Source organism: Megalopta genalis, chromosome 2 (genome assembly GCF_051020955.1).
Source record: "Megalopta genalis isolate 19385.01 chromosome 2, iyMegGena1_principal, whole genome shotgun sequence".
Taxonomy (NCBI): Eukaryota; Metazoa; Arthropoda; class Insecta; order Hymenoptera; family Halictidae; genus Megalopta; species Megalopta genalis.
Window position 1 is genome coordinate 8,169,736 of NC_135014.1, and position 21,517 is coordinate 8,191,252.

At 45.2% G+C, this 21,517-nt stretch overlaps 1 protein-coding gene across 4 annotated transcripts in view; it reads left to right on the forward strand.

The window, feature by feature from the left end:
• numb (NUMB endocytic adaptor protein) overlaps nucleotides 1–21,517 on the forward strand; it is a 64,271-nt gene that overhangs the window by 31,056 nt on the left and 11,698 nt on the right. For 2 of the 4 annotated variants that reach the window (XM_076528840.1, XM_076528841.1), the window contains exon 2: nucleotides 3,319–3,361. Coding sequence is in view for 2 of the 4 variants with exons in the window: in XM_033478206.2 (XP_033334097.1) it covers nucleotides 12,682–12,756 (75 nt within the window). In the remaining 2 variants the exon portion in view is untranslated. Of the gene's footprint in view, nucleotides 1–3,318; nucleotides 3,362–11,793; nucleotides 12,757–21,517 lie in introns of those variants that run through there. The other 2 variants (XM_033478206.2, XM_033478207.2) reach the window with 2 other exon arrangements.

The window sequence follows — 21,517 nt, forward strand, 5'->3', positions numbered from 1 at the left end:
TCTCTTTCGATGGAGTTTCGCTTCCGTTGACGTTCTAGATCGCATTCTTAACCGATGGAGTTGAAAATTGAATGCACGATCCTGCGCGTGTTACACGATCGTGTTCTGCACGCAACAACCAAATGCGATGATCCTAATCCTGTCGCTATTTTCGATACAGTAATGTCTCTAATTGACGCTCAGATTGTCCACAAAAATGGACCGTTTGGGAAGAGGAGATACGATTATTCAAGTCTTGCAATTCGTTTTCATAATTGTTAACAATTGGTAACTATAAAAACGAATTGCAAGGCGCGAATAATCGTATCTCCTCTTCCCAAATTGTCCATTTTTATGCACAATCTGAGCGTCAGTTAGGGAGACATTACTGTATATGTAACTAGCTGCGGACTCGGTTGTTTCATCAGAGTCTGATGAAACTATATATATATATATATATATATATATATTAGTTTATTTTGAAAGTGGCATAAGACACTTTGTTTTTAAGTCGAGATATTTAAGGGTTTGCGTTTTAACACGTTTAAAAATATGGATGCTAACTTTCGAGAAGATTTACTTATATTTGTTATCTCAGGATACTGATATTTTTCTCAGTATAAATAATTTCGTATAAACATTAAAAAATCACCACTTTTCATTATGGTAAAGTGACTTAAGCCACTTTCAAAATAAATAGTTTAGAAAAATGACTGACATATATTAATTTTGTCCGACGTATTTTACTGAAGTGATGTTTTGAAAGGACAGTGATTTACTAAAATTGTTGAATAAATTACATATATAATAATAATTTATACCATGAACATATTTAATATAAAGGTTTGATTTAAGTATTTTTTATTTTAATATTCATAAAATACAAAAATAATTAGTACATTTTGAAACATAAGTATAAGTAATTTATATGAAAATACATCGGTTCAATTTAATTTCCGTCATCAATAGGAGTGATTAAGTCCTCGGAAATCGTGTTTTGTTTCAAATTTTTTAAATAACTGTGGTATATTGGGGGTATATAATTAAGCAAGTCCATCATGTCTTTGTATTTTGCTGAAGAAATAGGACGAGATCCAGCGTATAACGGATCCATTTCTATTTGTGAATAACGCTTAGGTCTTCCTTTCTTTGGTGACAAATCCAAAGTTAGAAATTCATCTTTTTCATCTAAAGTTAGTTTATAAAATATTTTATAGCCATCTGCTGGCGGGTCTAGAGGTAGCCGCCACATCATTATAATATAATTGACAAAACTGTACTATTCTCTTTCGCACTTATAAAAATAAGTCCAGTGATCACAACTTTTTTAAAAATACTGAAAATAATTTAAAACAATACTTCACACACACTTATCACACGTTTCTATTTCTTTTACACTAAGCTCCGTAATTAATTTCTTGAGTACAGCGACTTACGCCACTTTCAAAATAAACATGTTTGTTATACCGTTAATTAGCAAAACTTCTCTCGAACAAATCTCAATAGTTCTCAACTTATTGATTGCAAATTTTTTTTAAATGAAAAAATACCGTTCAATTGTAATTAGTGTTACCATTAAGTCGATCTTTTTAAAAAAGTGACTTATGCCACTTTCAAAATAAACGGCTCACATGTTTTGATCGAATATTATTGCGAAACGATTTAGAGTATCGAGAATTTTATTTAAATAAAATTCTTGGCATTTTATTTTATTTAAATAAAATTCTTGGATATGCAATGGCAGTTGATTACAGCCAACGCAACAGTCGGCCGACTTCTTTCTCTAAGGGCAGGTTTTCCTTCGACGATTGTTGTCGCGTCTGTCGGTGTTCTGCCTCCGGAACAAAACGCGACGTTGACAGATAAATTTAGATAAGCAGATCGTTGAATTATTACGGCACGATCGAGGACAGTTCCGGGAATCGGTTTAATTGCTAGACGGACGAATACGACAAATCGACGTTGCGTTAAATATTCAATGGCTGTCGAGCAGAAGCCGTTGAATATTCACCGTTGCGATCCGGGGTGAGCGAGGGGTGAGCGGGCTCGCGCAAGCGAACGCGTCTCTTTGTGTGTGTACGAGCGTACAGACACGTACAATTTCTCCCCAATAAAACTTTCCCATAGAAACGGTGCACGGGGTGTCGTGGGAACCGCATCGACCGATATATAAAGCAAGCACCATACGTATTTTTATGGGGCGTGTAGACGTCCAAGCAGTTCGGGGATTCCTTTGTAACGAATCGACGGCACCTCGTGTCGTCGGAAAGATCGCGAGCTCGTTAGAAATGATTTAGAACCGGTTCATTGGAAATTCTCAACGTTTCCACGAATGTTTTCGGTTTGCTTGCACCTGCAAAATTTCATTCCTCGCGAAGGATATTCATCGGATTTAACGAGATTTATGAGGAAAAGCTCCAATATTTGAGGCGGTCTATTAATAAGAAACATTTCTGATAACGTACACGAGGAAATTGTTTATTTAAAATGTAGCGACCCGCGTATACGTACCGGGCCACAAATACCCAGTTAAATTCTATTCGTCCGCGAAACTCGCTATCTCTACGCCCGCATTTTAGATTCGCGTCAGGCGGGATACGTTTCCTTGCGCGTGAACTTGTTTGTTCACCCGACGAGCTAATATTGAAATGCTTCGCGGATGCCTGTGCGACGTTCGATCCAACGAGGCATTCTTTTTGTGTACCGCGAGACGATAACCGAGAGTTTTCGCGAGCGTGCTAGGAAGTAGCTGCACGCTTCCAGAGAATGCTATCGCTTCTGTTGTTCGCGCGAGGAACGAGCATTAACACCGCTCAAATCTGATCTGCGAAGATACAGTATCGTCAGCTGATTAAATCGTCGCAATAACGTGGCGCCGAGATTTATAACCGGACGAGTACAACGAACGCTACACAATTTTTTCTTCGTCCCGACCGTTTGTCGTGGATTTCGACGCTTTCTTGAAGATTTGAGAGATTATAACCAAAGAAAGACAATTACTTTCGTTTCCGTTGCATTTCCGTTAACTAACGTTATCTCGCTCCTGGCACGAGGAATGCAACATTGAAAGTGACAGCCCCGATTTGCCGTGACAAAGTGCTGTTAAAGGGGAACAAGACGCCCACAGTTTTATTGGTTTAAATATTTAGGAAGTAAACACTGTCGACGTTATCAGTTGATGTAACACTTGCCTCGATATCTATAAACTACGTCAGAATTATTGTGAAAGTTGTTGTCTTCGCTCCGATAACGAATCGCATACGTTTTCCATGTACAAACATATAGACCCTTCGAATTGACTTTTTTAATTAATCAAAGAAATTACGTTTTCTGTTACAGATAAATCTCTGGACGCTCGTTCGGCTCTTGCAGATATACCTCGGTGAGCACTATTCGACCGATTGTACATGGTTTCTTAGAAATAAGGTAAAAGTACCTGTTACGATACGATCCCTTCTTCGAACAGTAGCACAAACAATACGATAAAAAATGGATAGAGCATACGAAAGTGGATGTAAAAATTCTACCCATATTTTTGAACGTTGTTCTTTATAAATTCACCCAGAAAAGTACTGTTACGTAACAATCGACTGTAAAAGAAAATGTTTATTCGCATACGAGGGGTTTTAAACAAGAACGCGCGTACTGTTCCATATTGTGTACTTGAATCCCGATTTATGAAACCAGGTGACGCGTGGCACGAAAACGGTGTTCCATAATAGGTACGCGTTCGTACTTCGCTATTTCTTTTCGTATTAAATAAATACTTCGAAGTACATTACGTTATATCTAGAAAAATCGGTCGATCGAACCAGTCGCATATGAGCCGTTTATTTTGAAAGTGGCATAAGTCACTTTTTCAAAAAAAATCGAGTTAATGGTAACACTAATTACAATTGAACGGTATCTTTTCATTTTTAAAAAATTTGCAATCAATAAGTTGAGAACTATTGAGATTTGTTCGAGAGAAGTTTTGCTAATTAACGGTATAACAAACATGTTTATTTTGAAAGTGGCGTAAGTCGCTGTACTCAGGAAATTAATTGCGGGGCTTAGTGTAAAAGAAATAGAAACGTGTGATAAGTGTGTGTGAAGTATTGTTTTGAATTATTTTCACTATTTTTAAAAAGTTGTGATCACACTGGACTTATTTTTATAAGTGCGAAAGAGAATAGTACAGTTTTGTCAATTATATTATAGTGATGTGGCGGCTACCTCCAGAACCGCCAGCAGATGGCTATAAAATGTTTTATGAACTAACTTTAGATGAAAAAGATGAATTTCTAACTTTGGATTTGTCACCAAAGAAAGGAAGACCTAGGCGTTATTCACAAATAGAAATGGATCCGTTATACGCCGGATCTCGTCCTGTTTCTTCAGAAAAATACAAAGACGTGATGGACTTGCTTAATTATATACCCCCTATATACAACAGTTATTTTAAAAATTTGAAACAAAACACGATTTCCGAGGACTTAATCACTCCTATTGATGACGGAAATTAAATTGAACCGATGTATTTTCATATAAATTACTTATACTTATGTTTCAAAATGTACTAATTATTTTCGTATTTTATGAATATTAAAATAAAAAATACTTAAATCAAACCTCAATATTAAATATGTTCATGGTATAAATTATTATTATATATGTAATTTATTAAACAATTTTAGTAAATCACTGTCCTTTCAAAACATCACTTCAGTAAAATACGTCGGACAAAATTAATATATGTCAGTCATTCCTCTAAACTATTTATTTTAAAAGTAGCTTAAGTCACTTTACCGTAATGAAAAGTGGTGATTTTTTAATGTTTATACGAAATTATTTATACCGAGAAAAATATCAGTATCCTGAGATAACAAATACAAGTAAATCTTCTCGAAAGTTAGCATCCACATTTTTAAACGTGTTAAAACGCAAACCCTTAAATATCTCGACTTAAAAACAAAGTGTCTTATGCCACTTTCAAAATAAACGGCTCATATAGGTATATTCAACAATAGCACTTTTTAGCTGTAATAAAATCGACGATAACCTTATATCCACAGAAACTGTTTAAAAATAGGCCCTTTTACCTCACAATGAGTTGGAGATCCATTAAAAAGTTTGCGGCGTGCTTAAAATCGTTTTTATCCCGAAGGAAATGTACTCTTCGGGGAACTAGGTTTCCAACAGCTGTTCTCGTATTCGCTTCCTGGACATCGGAATATCGCTACCACGTGTTCCCTATGCATCGTGCATGCATTTCCTGTGAGTCGAACGCGACGATCCTTGGACATTAAAGTATTAGAAAAACGAGCGCGAACGTTGATAATTCTTAGAATCCTTCGAGGTCGATCGAAGCTCGAACACGTTGCAAATACATACATAGCCGAAGATAATGCCTAGGTGTGACGGATGTCTAGCTAGCATGCGCGCAGCCATCAAAACTTTCCAGTAATTAGCGCGATTATTTTTGGAAATCTCCCGAAATTCATTTCATTATGCGGCGCTTAGAATACAGCAATCCCTAATAATAGCGTGGCAGGCTCGTTTCGAACGCGGCGAGTTAAAGTTCAATCGGCACCGTGGCACATGTTCGGCCGTATCTACCTGTTCGCTCGATGATCATGGGAATACGCCGGCATGTGGTTTTATCTGCGACCATATGGCGTATCGAGAAGAGGAAATGCACGTGCGAAAAAATTCAGAGAAACGTGATAATTCGTTTGCGTCAGCGTCGCGTGCGACACGACTAAACGGTCCTCTGGTTTCCCCTTCGCGCGACCAATCCCGCGTAAAATTATATTTAACGTTGTTTCCTCGGGTCGTTGATTGAATTTTCAGCGGCCGGAGTGCAACGTTAAATGACTCGGTGTTGCGGTAAGTTCGTTAGGTCACGTCTAAAAGCACCCGACACTCTTTTCCTTCTCGACTATGACAAAGCGAGAAAAAAAGAAAAAATGACATCTAGTTTACAGTAGTTAACGGCCGCACAGAAACCTACTTTTCAAGCGTGGTAAACGAACCAATCGAATTCCGAATATATCGCCTCGAGAACAATAGTCGGAGCTAGTTACTACCAGTTTCAATCCCTGCGGCCACATTTAGCTCTTTTGCGTCAGTCGAAACTTATTATTACGATGCTCGTTACCGATGCCATTGAAGCGAATTCATCAAATATTCATGACTCCTCGGGATTAACGATCGCCATCGCCGTACGCTTTCCCGCGCGCGGATTTCCCGTTCGATTTTGACCGATATATAATATTCAGCGAGGTCTGCCGTGTCAGCGAGGTATCAAAGCGGAGTAATTCTATCGACGCCGACGTCTCTTTGCCAACGCAAACATCGATCATTGCGAAATAAACTTCTGTTTATTTGGATGGGATCCGTAGAAAAATTTGCAATGGCGACGAAAATAACGCGGCGCGCAGCCTTGATTCTCCTGGTGAAATTCGCTGGTGAAAAGAGGACGTCCCCGACTATTTCGGTAGATCCCTTTTTGCGTCATTTGGCGAGAAAACGCGACGTCAAACGGAAACACCGGAGTCTCCTAGTCGTGGATTTCAATTTGTTTGTTCGACGCATCCTTTTATCAGCTTATTCGAAAAGTGAGTCTAATATTTTACAGTAAAATTTTATTCAATGACGTGCTTACCGCTTTCTTCTATATCCTTTTGCCATCTTTCTGGTAAATTTGAATTGCCGTGCTCGTATTGGTCCTGCTCTTTGTTGGCAGAACGCTGAATCAAGTGATTTTTCACATCTCTCAAAACGAGATTGGACCGTGTACGAATTCGCGATCGTTAATTTAAAGTGGAACGTTCGGAAAATGAATATAATCGGTGATCTTCGCTGCCGTTATTTCTAATTAATGGGACCGTTATCAGAGGTAGCACACGATTGGCGCGCGATATTATATACTTCTCAGGATTATATTAACACTTTATCGTCCGGTCGTGGTTGAGGCTGCCACTCAGTAAGGACTGGCTTAGTCGCGCGCGCATTTGCTCCCAGTACCGGCTAAATTTTCGCTATTCATTGTGTTGTGCTTATTCCTTTAAAAATAATAATAAATAATAATATAATTATTATAATTATAATTCATAAGGATATGGGGAGGTCAGCATACAGGAGGTCAGCTACTAACAAGACAGTAAAGAAGCGAAAACCGTCGATAGCTAAAAGTCGATTAATAGGCTATCGGTCGATAAGCATTGGCAATCGAAAAGCCGATAAATAGGCTAGCGGTCGATAAAGTGTTAAATTTATGAGTGAATCGTTAAAAGGCCGTGCGTTAATCGCGGATGAGATTCGGATTCGGATCGAGGTAGGGTGGCCGGAGGTTCTGAATGGCCGCATTTTCTCAGCAGCTGCTTCGCCTTGATTTACTTTTTCGTCCGCGTACGTCGCTCGATGGATCGTTCGAGTAAAGAAAAAATGACGAAGGAAGGAAGGAAGGAAGCAAAGGGACGGACGAGGAAAGGAAGGAGAAGAGGAAGTGGGCAACTGTTCGCCGTCGCTCCGTGCTTCCTCGACGTTTTTCTCCGCCGTATCTAAATACAGGAAATTCACGGTTAAACGCGGTGTCATGACACGACCCTGTTTACCGTCGAAAAATTCTCAGCGCATAAATTAACGGCGGATCAAGCTCGTTAATCGGCCGGTTGCGCGATCGTTCCGCGTCGCTTCGATCGATCGCCGACGATGTTGGAACCGACGACACGCTCCTATCAAAATTCACGATATTTCGCTGGCTCGGCGATTCGATTATGCAAAGTGTTTGCGTGCGGTGACTCTGCCGGCGTATCGACGTCGCTTTTTTCCCCCCACTCGATCTTTTACCTTGACATTTCGCAAATATTCCCTCCACAATGTAAAACCTTCTTCCAACGAAATCAGACTTTTATATTCAATCCTTTCAATTTATACATATTGCCAGCGGCCCAAGATGAACCGCGAGCGGAGGCAATCGTTTTCTCGTCACGTTCATTATTGATTTCGTTTCTATTGTTACTTATTCGAAGGCATCACCCTTCTCGATACGTACAAAGAAATGACAAAAGGATAAATTAGATACCAATGTAGTACAGTCTGTCACGAAAGTGTCCGTACACATTTTAAAACACAGCAACCTTTGTAAGACTGGACTAAATTACCTGAATTTTTTTACACGATAGAGGGATTAGTCTACCGGACAATGATTAAAATGCATTTTTTTTTTTTAATTGCTACTACTTGGAATGACAAAAATAACTTCTCGGTTTTGAACTTTTTTATCCAAAAGCCTGAAACGAAAATTTGAAGAATGCTGTTTGTAGATCACAAGTTTACTAGACTATGTCTAAAAAGATTTTTGGAAGAGTTACAGTTGGTTGGAATGTCAAAAAAAATAAAAAAAAGTACATAAAAAGATTACATGTTTTAAGTTTGATTTCTGTGTCTAGGATGAAAATGCAAGCGATGCGTTCATTTCGCAGAAATCTGAATGTATCATTTATTACACTTTAACATATTTAAAGCTAGACTGATGGACATGTTACCCAATAGCGTTGTCGATAAAGGCATCGATGGAACGCTTTTACAAAGTTCTAAGAAAAAAGAAATCGTCGAAAAACATGACGAATATAAAATCGTAGCCAAGTGATTTTGGCCAAAGCACCGCGGTTTTGATCTAATCCACAGGAAACAGATAAATTTGTCCTGTAGCCCCACCACGCGTCCCGGCGCGTCGTCTCACCGGGAAAAATCTAAAAACGTAGGAAATCCGGCTGGGTTTCGCGGTGAACCTTTCGGAGCCACGTCTCAGCAGATGCGTACGGCCATTTGCCATGGCAGCTGCACTCCTCACCACCGTAAACCTCGAGCTCCAGCCCCGGTGCACCGACCCGACCGTCGAACTCGGAACGTCGTCTATCGAAGCATCCGCCACGATCATGGCAATAGACTCCGCGATCGCCTCGCGATCCTATTAATTCGTCCGGTTGTCCGTCGAAGTCGGAGTCAGAGTCAGAGACAGAGCCGGAGCTCGAGTCAGAGCCTAGAGCCAGATTTCTATTGGTCTTCGGCGATCGTATAATCGCCGGAGAAACCGGTTTTACGCGGCGCAGAACCGAGCGTATCTTGGACACAGGGAGACGAACAGGCGCTGAGGAAACTTGGCATGCCCCTGGCCGTTGATCCGAGGGTAGGGTAAAGGTACCTGGGCCCTGACTCCGGCTATCGCATTCACGGTGTCCCGACGGGAGTGGGGGCTGACTCGCGGCTCGTGCTCCGTATCCGAGCGGACGGAAAACAGGGCCCGGTCGACTCGTCTCGTTGGAGAAATTAAAATTTTCTACGAATTCCTCTTCGGATTACTTTCGCAAAATCAACGTTATCGTAGCAAGGATATCGATTCTATGATTGAATACGAAACATTGAACTGCAATAACAAACTAACGCTTTGCACCCCAACGCAAGCCATTCTCAAAATCAAAAATAATCTTCCTAGCCTACAGTGTTTCCAAGTTACACACGACCTATATACATATTTTATACATATGTTTCTTTTTATGTACTAATGGGTTGCCGCTCGTACAAAAATAAATAAATAAATAAATACGTGTTATGCGTATGAAATCGAGCCTTGTGACACGTGTGACAGTTACAATTTTAACAGTTTTAAAAAATTAACGAATATCACAATGTAAAAATTATTTATGGAAGGGTTAAGCAATGGCAAAGAGCTAACGCAACAAGTATTATACCGTACTCGTTGCGTTAGCTCTTTGCCCTCTTCCATAAATAATTTTTACATTGTGATATTCTTTAATTTTTTAAAACTGTTAAAATCGTAACTGTCATAGGTGTCATAAGGCTCGATTTCGTACGCATAAAATGTATCTATTTATTTATTTTTGTACGAACGGCAACCCATTATTACATAAAGTATTATACCGTACTCGAAAATAAAGATCTCACGAGTGCGTAACATTCGCAATTATCGAAGCATTTTAATCGTTGAAAGTTGGCGATGAGTAAAATTATCAGAAGATACTGCGATCGCTTTATCCTTATCGATTCTATGATATAGAATGTCGTAATAATAACAAGCTCGTATTTTGAGGAATTTCCTTGCGAAACGTCGCACTCGCGTTTTCCCTTTCGCTACGGCCCGTGTCATCGACGATCTCGTGGTTAATAGCATCGGAGCATCGTCTCGTAATGTCCTCGAGGAGGACACGGCGGCATCCTACGGAAATTTCAGAACAGACGGAGAGGGGCCTCCCATTAAAGGGCAATTCGCTTGTTACGAGCGCAAGAAGTAGCCGCGGCATGTACCGTTAAGCGGTTCGAATTTCGGAGAAGGTAGAGGGCATGCCGGGAGCTGAATACACCCCTGGCGGGCCGGAGGACCCGGGTAGAGCGACCTGGGCCCGTTTGTACTACGGCATTCGCGTCTCGAGTGTATCAGGGGGGGGTTCTTCGAGTGTCGGCTTGCCGGAGTATCGGAAGATCGAGCGTGAGTTCTCGTCTCTCGACCCGACCCGTCCCGCGTCCCGTCAGGTTTTTCCGTTGCTCGGTGAAAGTGGCCAGGTTTATCGTGCGCTTTTTCTCCATCGAGACGAGAGTGGAGACTCGAACCGAAGAGAAATGGATAACGCGTTGCGTGCTCTTCGACCATCTTTCTTCGCAAACGCACGGCTCTAACGCCGCTCCGACCGTTGGAACTCGAAGCGACAGCTTCGCCCAGGTGGCGCGGAAGTTTCTCCTCCGTGGGGAACGGTCGTTTTGTTTAAACAATTACAGGTGTTCGATACACACCGTGTGCAGCATCGTACAGCTCTCTCGGTTCGATCGGATCCGATCGAATATCAATGGTTATCGTTCCGAGATCGATCTCCGTCGACGACGGCGTTTTCGAAGTGGCCGGAACGATTTTGTCTGGATTCGCGCAGCTCGCGGGATATACGTGCCGTCGGATTTGTTCTCGTCGATGACGTTTAGCCAGACGCGACAAATCAAACGAACATCGCAATTCCGGTGGGGTCGCCGGAAGTCGGCGAGCGTGACGGCGGCAATTCTAACGGAAAAACGTGGGAACCCGTAGCCCCATGGCTCCTCTGCTCTTCGTTAACTGACGCGCTTTCAACGAGCCCGAGGATAATCGTGTTAAACGTTCGCGGCCGAACGACGCCGCTCCGTTTTCTTTCTGCACCGAGTGAATATTTTATTGGAGCATCGATTGATGGGGAACAAAGATCGCTCTTCAAATTGCTTCCTTGCGAACGGGAGCGAGTCGGTCGTTGCTCGAGGCGAACTCGAATCGAATTCTCCGAGAGGCGAGCCAGCTCGATTCGCCGCGACACGTATGTTGGTGGAAGCCTGAATTCTCGAAGGGAACTCCAGGATGCGAGGAATCCAACGATTCTGTCGATAGGGCTCGCGGTGCATCCGGTGAACGCGTCCGATTGCGAGCAGGCGATCGCGGTGTTTGGAGGAGCGACACTGGACAGTTCCTCGCGGCGATCCGCCGCGGCACGCTCGAAGGAGGCTCGACCGTGCTCGAGCGAATCCGAGGCAGGATTCGTCATCGATTAAAAATAACGAACCGGAGACACGTTGACGCGGATCATCCACGGCCAACGGTGGAGATCAGCGCGAACGAGAAGCCAGGATACGATCCCCGCTGGTGCGAACAGGAACGCGAGACTGAAAGAGAGTAGTCGGTTCCCACTCTAGGTGTAGAGTCCATGACGTCAACCTCTGGGGCAAACCGAACGACCAGTTTCAACTGCCTGCTCGTGGCAAAAAGGGACGAGCAGGAGGCGGAGGAGGCGGTGGAGGCGGAGGAGGTGGAGACGGACGAAAAGGAAGAAGAAGACAAAGAAGAGGAGTCGACGGTGCGCGATCTCTTCACCCGCGGGTCGATACGCGCGCGTCGTTTCATTTTTACCGGTCGATCCGAGTGCTGTGACGGAAGAGCGCGGGGTTTCGTCGAAACGCCGTTCCGTTCCCTCCGGTTCGATTAATTCGAGCGATTCGGAGGCGAACGAGGAACCGCGCGCGAGGGACAGACGCGAAAGGGTGGAAGCTCTCGCCGGGGAAAACGTGAATAGAGAAGGCTGCCGTTCGCGGAGCAGCGAATAGGTTGGTCGGGCACACCTGGCTGGCGTCGACGAGATAAGCAGAGGCGCGCGAAGCGCGAGTAAGCCGTGAAGCGCGAGCTGGCTCGCGATGGAACTCGGAGGTTCGGTGACGGTACCTTGGTCGATCGGGAAGCCCCCGCAGTTACCCGCGTTCGCAGTTGTGCCGCACATTTGCCCGAGCAGTGGGCTGCCTCGGTGAAACCGCGGTGTAACGCGACAACACAACGCGGAACAACGAGAAAATTGTCGTACCTACCTATTCCGTTCGCCATACAATAGCTGTGTGCAAGTGATATATATACATATATATCGTCTGTTTCGGAGTGCGTGTGTACACAGAGGAGGAGTGCGTCGACACCCTGGCCGAGAGGGTCGTTGATCGGTGTCGAGGATAAAATCGACGAAAGGCGATCGATAGGGGAAAATAGATCGCGAAGTGCGCGGGGGCCGGCTCTGTCCATGGTATCGCCGTTGCCGTGTATGGTGCACCAAGGGAAACGGCCAAAGAAGCACGGCGCGTTGTGTTTGGATACTTGACGCAGCTCGCTACTGCGCGTCGCGAAAACATCGGTGTCGCAGAGAAATGGGAAACCACCCGTCCGCCCACCAGCCGCTCGAAAGAGCCACCAGTCATGCTGGGAACGGTCTTCGCCTCTCGGTACGTTTGCGATCTTGCTTTATGTCAATGATAACTCTCGCAGATGCCCACGTGTGACGTGTGACGTGTGACGCACGCCTCCCGACGCGATGCGTATCGTTCGACGAAGCGTACGTTGTTCCATGGCAGCCGTGCCACGTTCCGCTGGGGCAAGAGAGCACCTCTTCGAACACCGAGAAACCGCCCTTTCCCGGCGGCCGCTCGCACCGGAGAGGCGCACCCGCCCTACCTTCCTTTTTTTTTCTATTTTCATATCGATCCTTCCTCGTCGACCAAGAAATATCGCTCTCAGACGATAATCGGCGAGCCCATCGAGCCCTGAACCGAGGCCTTCCTTCTTCCTTTGTATTTGCCATTTTCATTTTAAAACCGAGCTTTTTATCCGACACAAAGCTGATTTTTATACACGGTCGACGGAGCTTTAGTTACCGATTCGCGTAGCTGTTTAGAAGCGTGTACAAGTTGCTCGCTCGTTCGTCGTTTAAAGGAAAGAAGAATCGACGAAAAGGTCGTTGCGCTTGTCTTCTCTTCCTTGCGATGCGATCGAGCCGATAGAAAAATGGGTAATTTGCTGAACTTTGTAGATAACGTAAGTAACGCCGGGCGCTATTTTAATAAGTCGATGCGCGGCGGATAACGCGCATCGGCAACGCGAAAGAACGATAAGTAACCGAGGTAGAAAACTCGGAAATACCTCGCGCGCCCACCACCACCTGTGCCAGTCCAGCAGGTACCGGTGGAATAATCGAAATTGGGTGGCAGTTGCAACACGGGGGAGAGACATCGTACAATCGAGACCGGCGTCGCTCATCGATTTTTCACGGTCTATACGCGCGTGCAGGGGTGTCGGCGTGATTTTCGCAAAGGAATTTACACGCAACGATGCGAAAATGCGAGACTTAATCGCGTCCACGAGTTAATTCCGTTGGTCGTGGGCGGATTGGTATTTTCGTGGTTGGATCGAAACTGGTCCTGCAGAGGTCGGGACGAAGGTCGCGTGTCTTTTCTCCTCGTCGCTCGCGCGTTTCGATAGGCTCTCGAGTTTTCGTCCATGCCCGTCCATATTTCTGCAGCTATTTGTTCGATAACGAATGGGCGAGCTGCGCGCGGCTTGAATACGATTATCTAGCATCGCTCGCAGCGTGTACGTATAATACATTGTCGTGTAACCGGCGTCTGTTCGGCCTCTGCTGCGCGGCGAACGTTACACGCCTGGTAGAAAAGTTCTGCCGCGACAAAGACTGCGGCGAAGGTTGATCGACGGTAAACTATGCAGACAGTCTTTTTCTATTCCCCGCGCCGGCATATCTCCCGCACAACTTCGATCCCATTCGCGCGGGTGCTCTTCGAGCTATCACGGACGGAAACACGCGCTACGTTTCGCGCATTTCGTTCCCGCAAACATTCCGCGCGCCTCGAACCTCTTTATAATTCAACGCTCTACTATAAGACGACCTTACTCGCTCGCTGAGGATTTTCAAGCGTCGCCTGCCGGCGGTTGTTTAACAGTTGTCAACGGTTTATCGTTCGCGGATGAGGATTTCTTAATCGGTGTTTCAACAACGATTGCAATTTCTCATGCGCGAATCGACACCGCTCGCACCCTGCGGAGGAACCTAATAATTTCATGTCGGCTTATCGTTTTAAAGATATCTTTCGTCCCGGCAAACTTCCGATAGGTCGAGTGTTTAATCTTTAACCGCGGACATCCGAGTTTGTCACAGCAGCTCGCTAAAATATTAGGTCTACCGTATAATAATAATATTAGTATTAATAATAATATAAGTATTATATTATTATAAGTATAATATATATATTATACTACTATACTTATACATAGTATACTATACTACTATATATACTAGTAGTATACTACTATATATATATATATATATATATATATATATATATATATATAAGTATAATAATATTAGTATTAATAATATTAGGCTACCGGAAAGTTCTGTCCGTTTTTGAATTGAAATATAACACAATTTTCATACATTTAATAATATTTATTGCAGAATATACTTTCCATCGTTACTTATGACTTCTTGCCAGCGTGATGGCAACTTGTAAATGCCACTTTTAAAAAATGATTTATTTTTAGAGGCGAAGAACTCAACTAGTGCTTGGTTGATATCAGCTTCAGTTTTGAATCTTTTTTTCCTGTAAAAAGTTCTGCAAAGAGAGAAACAAGTGATAATCGGAGGGTGCTAGGTCTGGGGAGTATGGTGGATGCGACAGAATTTCCCAGCCTAGCTCTGCGATTTTCTGACGTGTCGCCAGAGCAGCATGTGGTCTGGCATTATCATCGGTAGCCATGCTTTCACGATCGCGTCTCACTTAATAATGACACGAGACATCTTTGTTTCAGTTTATTTAGGAGAGTACATGCGTGTAAATGCAATGATAAAGAGAGATAGTCATATATGTCTCAAATCAACGTGTGCATATGGATTGAAACTTGAAGTGACACTATCGGAGACAGAACTTTCCGGTAGACCTAATATATTGTTTACAAAATGGATTAATTTTTACGCAGAAATTGTATTACGTAGACATTGTACATAGAAAATGTAACACGTATCGTACATGTCGGCGGTGACAAGGACCATCCGCCTATGGTAGAAGCAATAATATTTACGGTAGAGTCTGTTAGACACCGTGTCCGTGGTTAAAAGGGTTAAGAAATTGTAGCAGATAGCACAGCATCGTCGCAGTTTTCGAAGCTGTTCGGACATTCCCATCGATTCGATTGGTAGATGTGAGGGCGTAGTTTCATGAATACCTACGAGCGGTGCACGTTCGTTGCTTGTAATCAGGCCGCCTCGATCCGAGAATTCTTGCGGACGCTTCTAATGAATTCCTAGTGCTCCATCGACGGGTTTGCATAACCGATCTTTGTCTCGAAGGTGAAATCTGACGCGCGTCAGTCAGATGTGAAATCATCGACTGTGAAATCATCGTAGGCGAGAGAAGCGCGTAAAAACGGAACTTTCGATGTTCACGATTTCGATATAATTAGCAGCGTTTAGGCACGCGCGGTCCTCATTTTGTTGCGCGTTCAAAGCCACGCGATACACCTCACCAATTATTTGTTCGCGTAACAGGCCGGTGCAGTTGATCATCGTTCATCGATGAAACAGAGCGAAGAAGAGCGTTGCCTGCAACGATCTATCGAGATCGAGCATTTTTACCAATACCGGGACCAATATCGTACTCAGCGTTCGACGCAACCTTTCGAACAGGCGGCGATCGTTTCTTCGCGTTCGACTAGGTCAACGACTATTCGGTTAGCAGAGCAATCTTCCCGCTCCGCGGGAGTAATTTCATAAACTAATATCCCGCACCGTTCCATCTTGCTTTTAGCAGAATGAGATTTCAGCTGCACCAGCAGCGGAAACATTAAGAAAACCTCAAACTAAAGGTTCTCGATGGGCGAGGTAAATACGGTTTCATTTCCTAAGCGATTCCATCGGCAAATATGAATCACCTGCGCGTTCTTGTGTCGCTTGGATACGGTTTCCGCTCTTCCGCGAAATAATTGATCGGAATCGGCTTCCAGCTCCAGCAAAAGCCCGCCGATTCGAGCTTAGCATCGGAACTTTGCGCACAATTATTTCGAGCTCTCGAATTTGCTCGAGATCGAGCGACTGTCGCATGGATCGTATTCGTGTAAATCGGCGATTTTATTCCGATTTTGTTCCCCGGGGAACAAACGACATTCTCCGATCGTGAGTCGCAAGTTGCGAGTACCGATGACGTTTGAAACGATCGCGCGATCGCTAGAAAGCGTTATGAGGATCGAGAGAAAGCAACCAGGTTCTCGAGACGCTGTTGCCTTGGATATTGGCCGAAGTCGTACCGGGTGCGTTTCGCCGAGAGATGCCGGGGCCCGTGTAACCCCCTCGCGGCAACGTCCTTGTAGAACCAGTCGCGAGGTTTATCGCATCTTAAATAATTACACGTTATAGAACGGACTCGGCTGAATCATCTCGGGTACGTAGTACACTCGCGACGGGTTTTACGTAGGGAATCGTTCCGCCGCGGGACAAATCGCGATATTTGTCAATGGAGAGGCCACGTCGGCCGCGGATCGACTCAACTCGGTCGACGTTACGCGAGTCCCGAAGACGCTCGTGATTACGTACGAATCGTATTACGCGAGCGGCGCGCATAAATCTATTGGAAGGAGGCACGTGAACAAGAAGCGTGTACGTTTACGGTCACGCACACACGCAGAGAAAGCAACGGGGGATCGAACTTCAAGGATAACTGGTGCCGATGTCCGTACGCTCGATATCGCGGGAGAGGGATCCGGATTTCTACACGGTGTCTTAGAATTCTACGGAGAAATCCGCTTCATCCGACGAGCTCCAGCGTCTACATCGTAGACTCTTACGCTCTCAGCGCCGTTCTCCGAATAAAACGCATGGTTCGTTCGGTGAATTGGACGGGCCGCTGTGTCGTGCCAAAATTGTTCGGCATCGAAGAAGGAGTAGGACAAGGTGGGAGCCAACAGGAAAATCAATAGTCTTGGCGAGAACGAGAGGAAAAGCCGGGGAATGTTCGTACGAAGCACGCTGTTAAAACGCAATTACAGAGGAACAAAGATCGGCGGGACGAACGGCGCGACTGACTTTCAGTTTTCTTGACGCATCGAGGGGGGAGGGGGGGGGCAGAACGAATATTTCGCGTTGCCTGAAATGGCAGCGGGTCTTGTAGCGACAAATATCTGGTTGCGTGCGCTAGTACTCGATCCTTTCACCGAGACAGGTGTTGCACGTAGGCAGACGCAGGTACGCGTTACGATGCGCGGCGTTGTTCGCGGAACAATAACGCGAACGCCTCGCTGCGTTCTCTCGACGACCGCGATTCAACTCTGTTTCAGTGGAACGCGCCCGACGCGGCTCAACTCGCGATAACTTTGCCGGCGAACTTGCGTTGCGGTCGTTGCCTGGCTCCCGATGGGGTCTATGGCGTTTTCATGGCTGTTCGCGCTCCCCACCGTCCAATAGGGCAGGTGCAACCCTTTGTTCTCGCGGCAATGCTTCGAAGCGAGCGAGCGAGCGAGCGAACGCGGCTACGTTTCTCCGAACAGCAGAGGGCAGTTCCTCGGAGGACGATCCACGGCCATGACCGATCCAAACAACGTCGCGGAATTTCGCGATGCTTCGTCTCGTCGTGCCATCCACAGGCTGCAAAGAAATCCTGATAATCGTGATATTAAATATCGCCACTTTCGACAAACGATTCCCTTTCGCAACAATGTTTCGGAGCAAACCAGTGGGCGTGGCTTCGTTGCTCCCGACTACCTCGGAACCAAGCTACCGTCCTGACAAGCAATCCATAATTAAAGCTTACAAAGCTTTTATCGTTTATCAAACAAACAACCCTGATGTTATCGAATTGATTAATTTTAACAATCCACGATCTTTTACAAGATCCCATCGAGTTTTTGTGCCTCGTTGCTATGTTCCTCGTTTTTTTCTATACCCATCCTTTGAATAGGATTCTCAATTTGGCTAACACACATGTACCAACATTGTTGACCTTTTCATTGATGATTTTAATAAATTTAAAAATGTTGTCGGAAGCTAGGATGCTTGGTTTGGGATATTAAATCATATTGTTTTCATTCTTATATGTATTGTTATTGTTATCGTTATTGTCATTATCATTATTACGATGTTGAATTTTTGTAGACAAATGTTGAATAAATTAACCTAAACTAAATCTTTGTTTGTGCTAGTCGTAAGATCGTCGGGCTCCTTAACAAACGATTCCCTTTTGTAGCAATGTTTCGGAGCAAGCGAGTGGGCGTGGCTTCGTAGCTCCTGACTCCTAGCAGCTCGAGTCGTGTCTGCTCCAAACGAGACATCGCGTGGTTTCGCAAAGCTTTGTCTCGCCCCGAGAGCGGGCTGGAAAGTAAGCGTGCTAATCACGCGATCGAATGTCTCCTTTTAACGTGGAAGAACAATGGTCGATCATAAAGGAACATTATTCTCCGTGCGTAAATGTAATTAGCGTAATTAGCAGCGCGATGTGGGAAACTCTCGTTCGGGGAGAGTGCGCGCAACATCGAGTATCCTTCGTTCGAACACGAGTCCGCTCCGTCGGCCGATCGTCCTCTTCGCTTTAAGCTGCCTCGCGCCCGGAATTTCGTTTCCAGTTTCCACCTCGAAATTTCTCCCGAGACCTTTCGCGGCCCGAGACGGGATTCGTCGATCGCCTAGTTCGCGCACGATCTCCTGGTGGATCTGGAGTCGCGTTACACGGGAGGGCAGGTGGGGGTCAGATCGGCTACACAGAAGAGCCGCTATCGAGGTGTTGGTCCGCGTCCGCGATCGGAGCTACGAGAACAGAATCCAGTGTCTCCGGTCAACGAACGGTTAGAGGACCGCGTGAATGTGTACCGGCTTTCACCGGTGGCTTTTTAGGTCACGACACCTCGTCAGGGACCAGGAGATCCGTGGCTTCGATCGGCGTGTAACCCCGAAGGGAGCGATGCCAGGCCGGTCGCTCATTGTCGGGATTTCTTTAGTGACTCCTTTTACACTCGTGCTTCACCCGCTTCCAGCAATCGTGTTCGAACTGTTTCGGCTCGAGCTCCGGCTCGACGGTAAAAACCACGATCAACTGATTTCTCGCGGACAGTATGTACCCTCGACCGTGCCAAATCTAACTGGGTCGTACTTGTTTTGCATCGAATCTAGTCCAGGTATCTTATCCCATTTCAGCTCGAATACTTCCACCAGGGTTGCCATTCTTTGCGAAGACGAGAGTTCCGTAGAACTAACACTGCGGCCGATACAATTGCACGAATAGAATTTTCAGTACTGTGAATAAATTATGCGGATTATTCAGCTATTTTTGTACATTTTCAGAATTGAAATGTAACGTTTTACAGCTGTATATGTATAGTTTCTACTAATGTATAGCTTCTGCATAATTGATGTAGTATTTTTAATACCTTCGGTGTCGTTGAAAGGTCCAAAGCCCGTATATGTAAGTAAATTCTAAATTTTCAATTGCCTCGACGCACCCCCTTCGTTCCTATTTCGATTCGCGACAGATCTATAACTGGATTTTTCCTTTCGTAGCCATTCTCGCCCCATCGAAATTAGAACGGCGAACCTCGTTTCGCCTCCTCGAAGATTTCTCGTGGTTACATAAATGTTGGAAACTGAAATTATTTTACAAGCCGAACCGCACGATTTCCGCAGGCGTTGTTCGTATCGATGCGGACCGTGGGCAAATACGAGAGGAAACTTTTGTCGAAAGTTTCGATATAGAGTTCGTGACTAAGTTTCTTGGAAGTTGTAACAAGGACTCGTGGAATGCGAACGGCGACGGTCGAGTCGCATCGCGCCACCGTGGAATTGTGACAGTGATCGTTGGTAATGATCCCCCGTAAAAATCCATTAATTGGCAGATAAGTAGGCGAGGTCGCGTATCTGCATTCGCGGCGTTTTAGCCGAGTGCCCGGTGCATACGGTAAACGTTGCCGTTTCGACCTTGAGTCGTGAAAGGAAATATGGCGGCGGAGGAGAATGCGCTGCGGTTATCGTGTGCGTGCGTGTGCATGCAGACGGTTCGTGCATGTCAAAATGTAGGCAGGTCGATCTAGCGCCGCAATTTCCTGCCGTTAGCGAGTCGTCGTCGAGTTCACGGCACTCCCCGCGATGTCGAACGGGCGATATTAAAATCGCCCTTAGAGAGAACGGAAAGCTTTCTCTCGAAGACCGGAACATCCGCTTGAACGAAGTTTCAGAGCCTCGAGCTGGCGAGCTCGTAGGCCGCTTCCTTTCCAGCCGGTAATATTGCTTTTATCTTAAACGGCGCTTCCGTATCGGTGGACCGTAACGCGGCGAACTTGACAATTTTTTCATCGAATTTTAAAGGCACTCGCCAACTTGTAATTTAATCACGGAGCCGGGCAATTTATGCATAAGAAAAGCTCGACTCGAAAATTTCCTAAACGTATTCCCGACGGTCCGCGGAGCCGCTGATTTAATAACGGAGACGCGCGCAGATTCGTTGCACAATTTATGTACGGGGTCCGGAATCGATCTAAATTGCTAATGCGACGATTCATCGTTACGCATCGATGCCGATCGCCGCATTTTTCTCCTTATGTATCGGGTTACCACACGTAATGCAATCGCGAAACGTACGGTTACTTCGATTTGACCTTTCCCGCTGAGAACGTCGTAACAATGGGACGCGGAATAACGATGCCCGGCCTACAATCAAATCGCATGATTAACATGGCTGGTACGAGAAGGAGACCTAATTGAACGATGACTTTAAAGGAAAACGCGGACCGGGAGCCTCGGAACGGCCTCCTTGAAAAACGCGGTCTTCTGCGGCTGTGCCGGACGAACGACCCTCGTCGACGTATCTCCCCGAGAACTTTGATAAATCACGGCCGTTCGAGTATGGGTTATTCGGGAAATTGGCATCAGCGGTTTTAGTTCTCGAGATACGTGCGAGGCTCGTCGACGACGACGTTTCGTAATATTTCGAAAAATTTCCGAGCCACTGGAAGAGCTGACTCACCGCGGCTCGGCTCGTGTCCGAAGTTGTAGCGAAAGAAAGTCGTAAGTCTTGTCGAAGATACTACCGTGAGAGAGCATTCCACGCGAGTCGATCCACTGATTCACACCCGGCTTCTCCGGTTTTTTTCCTCATGCCACTTAAACACCGATGAATAAATGTACCGCGCTCGAATCGATAGCCGAATAAATACCATATT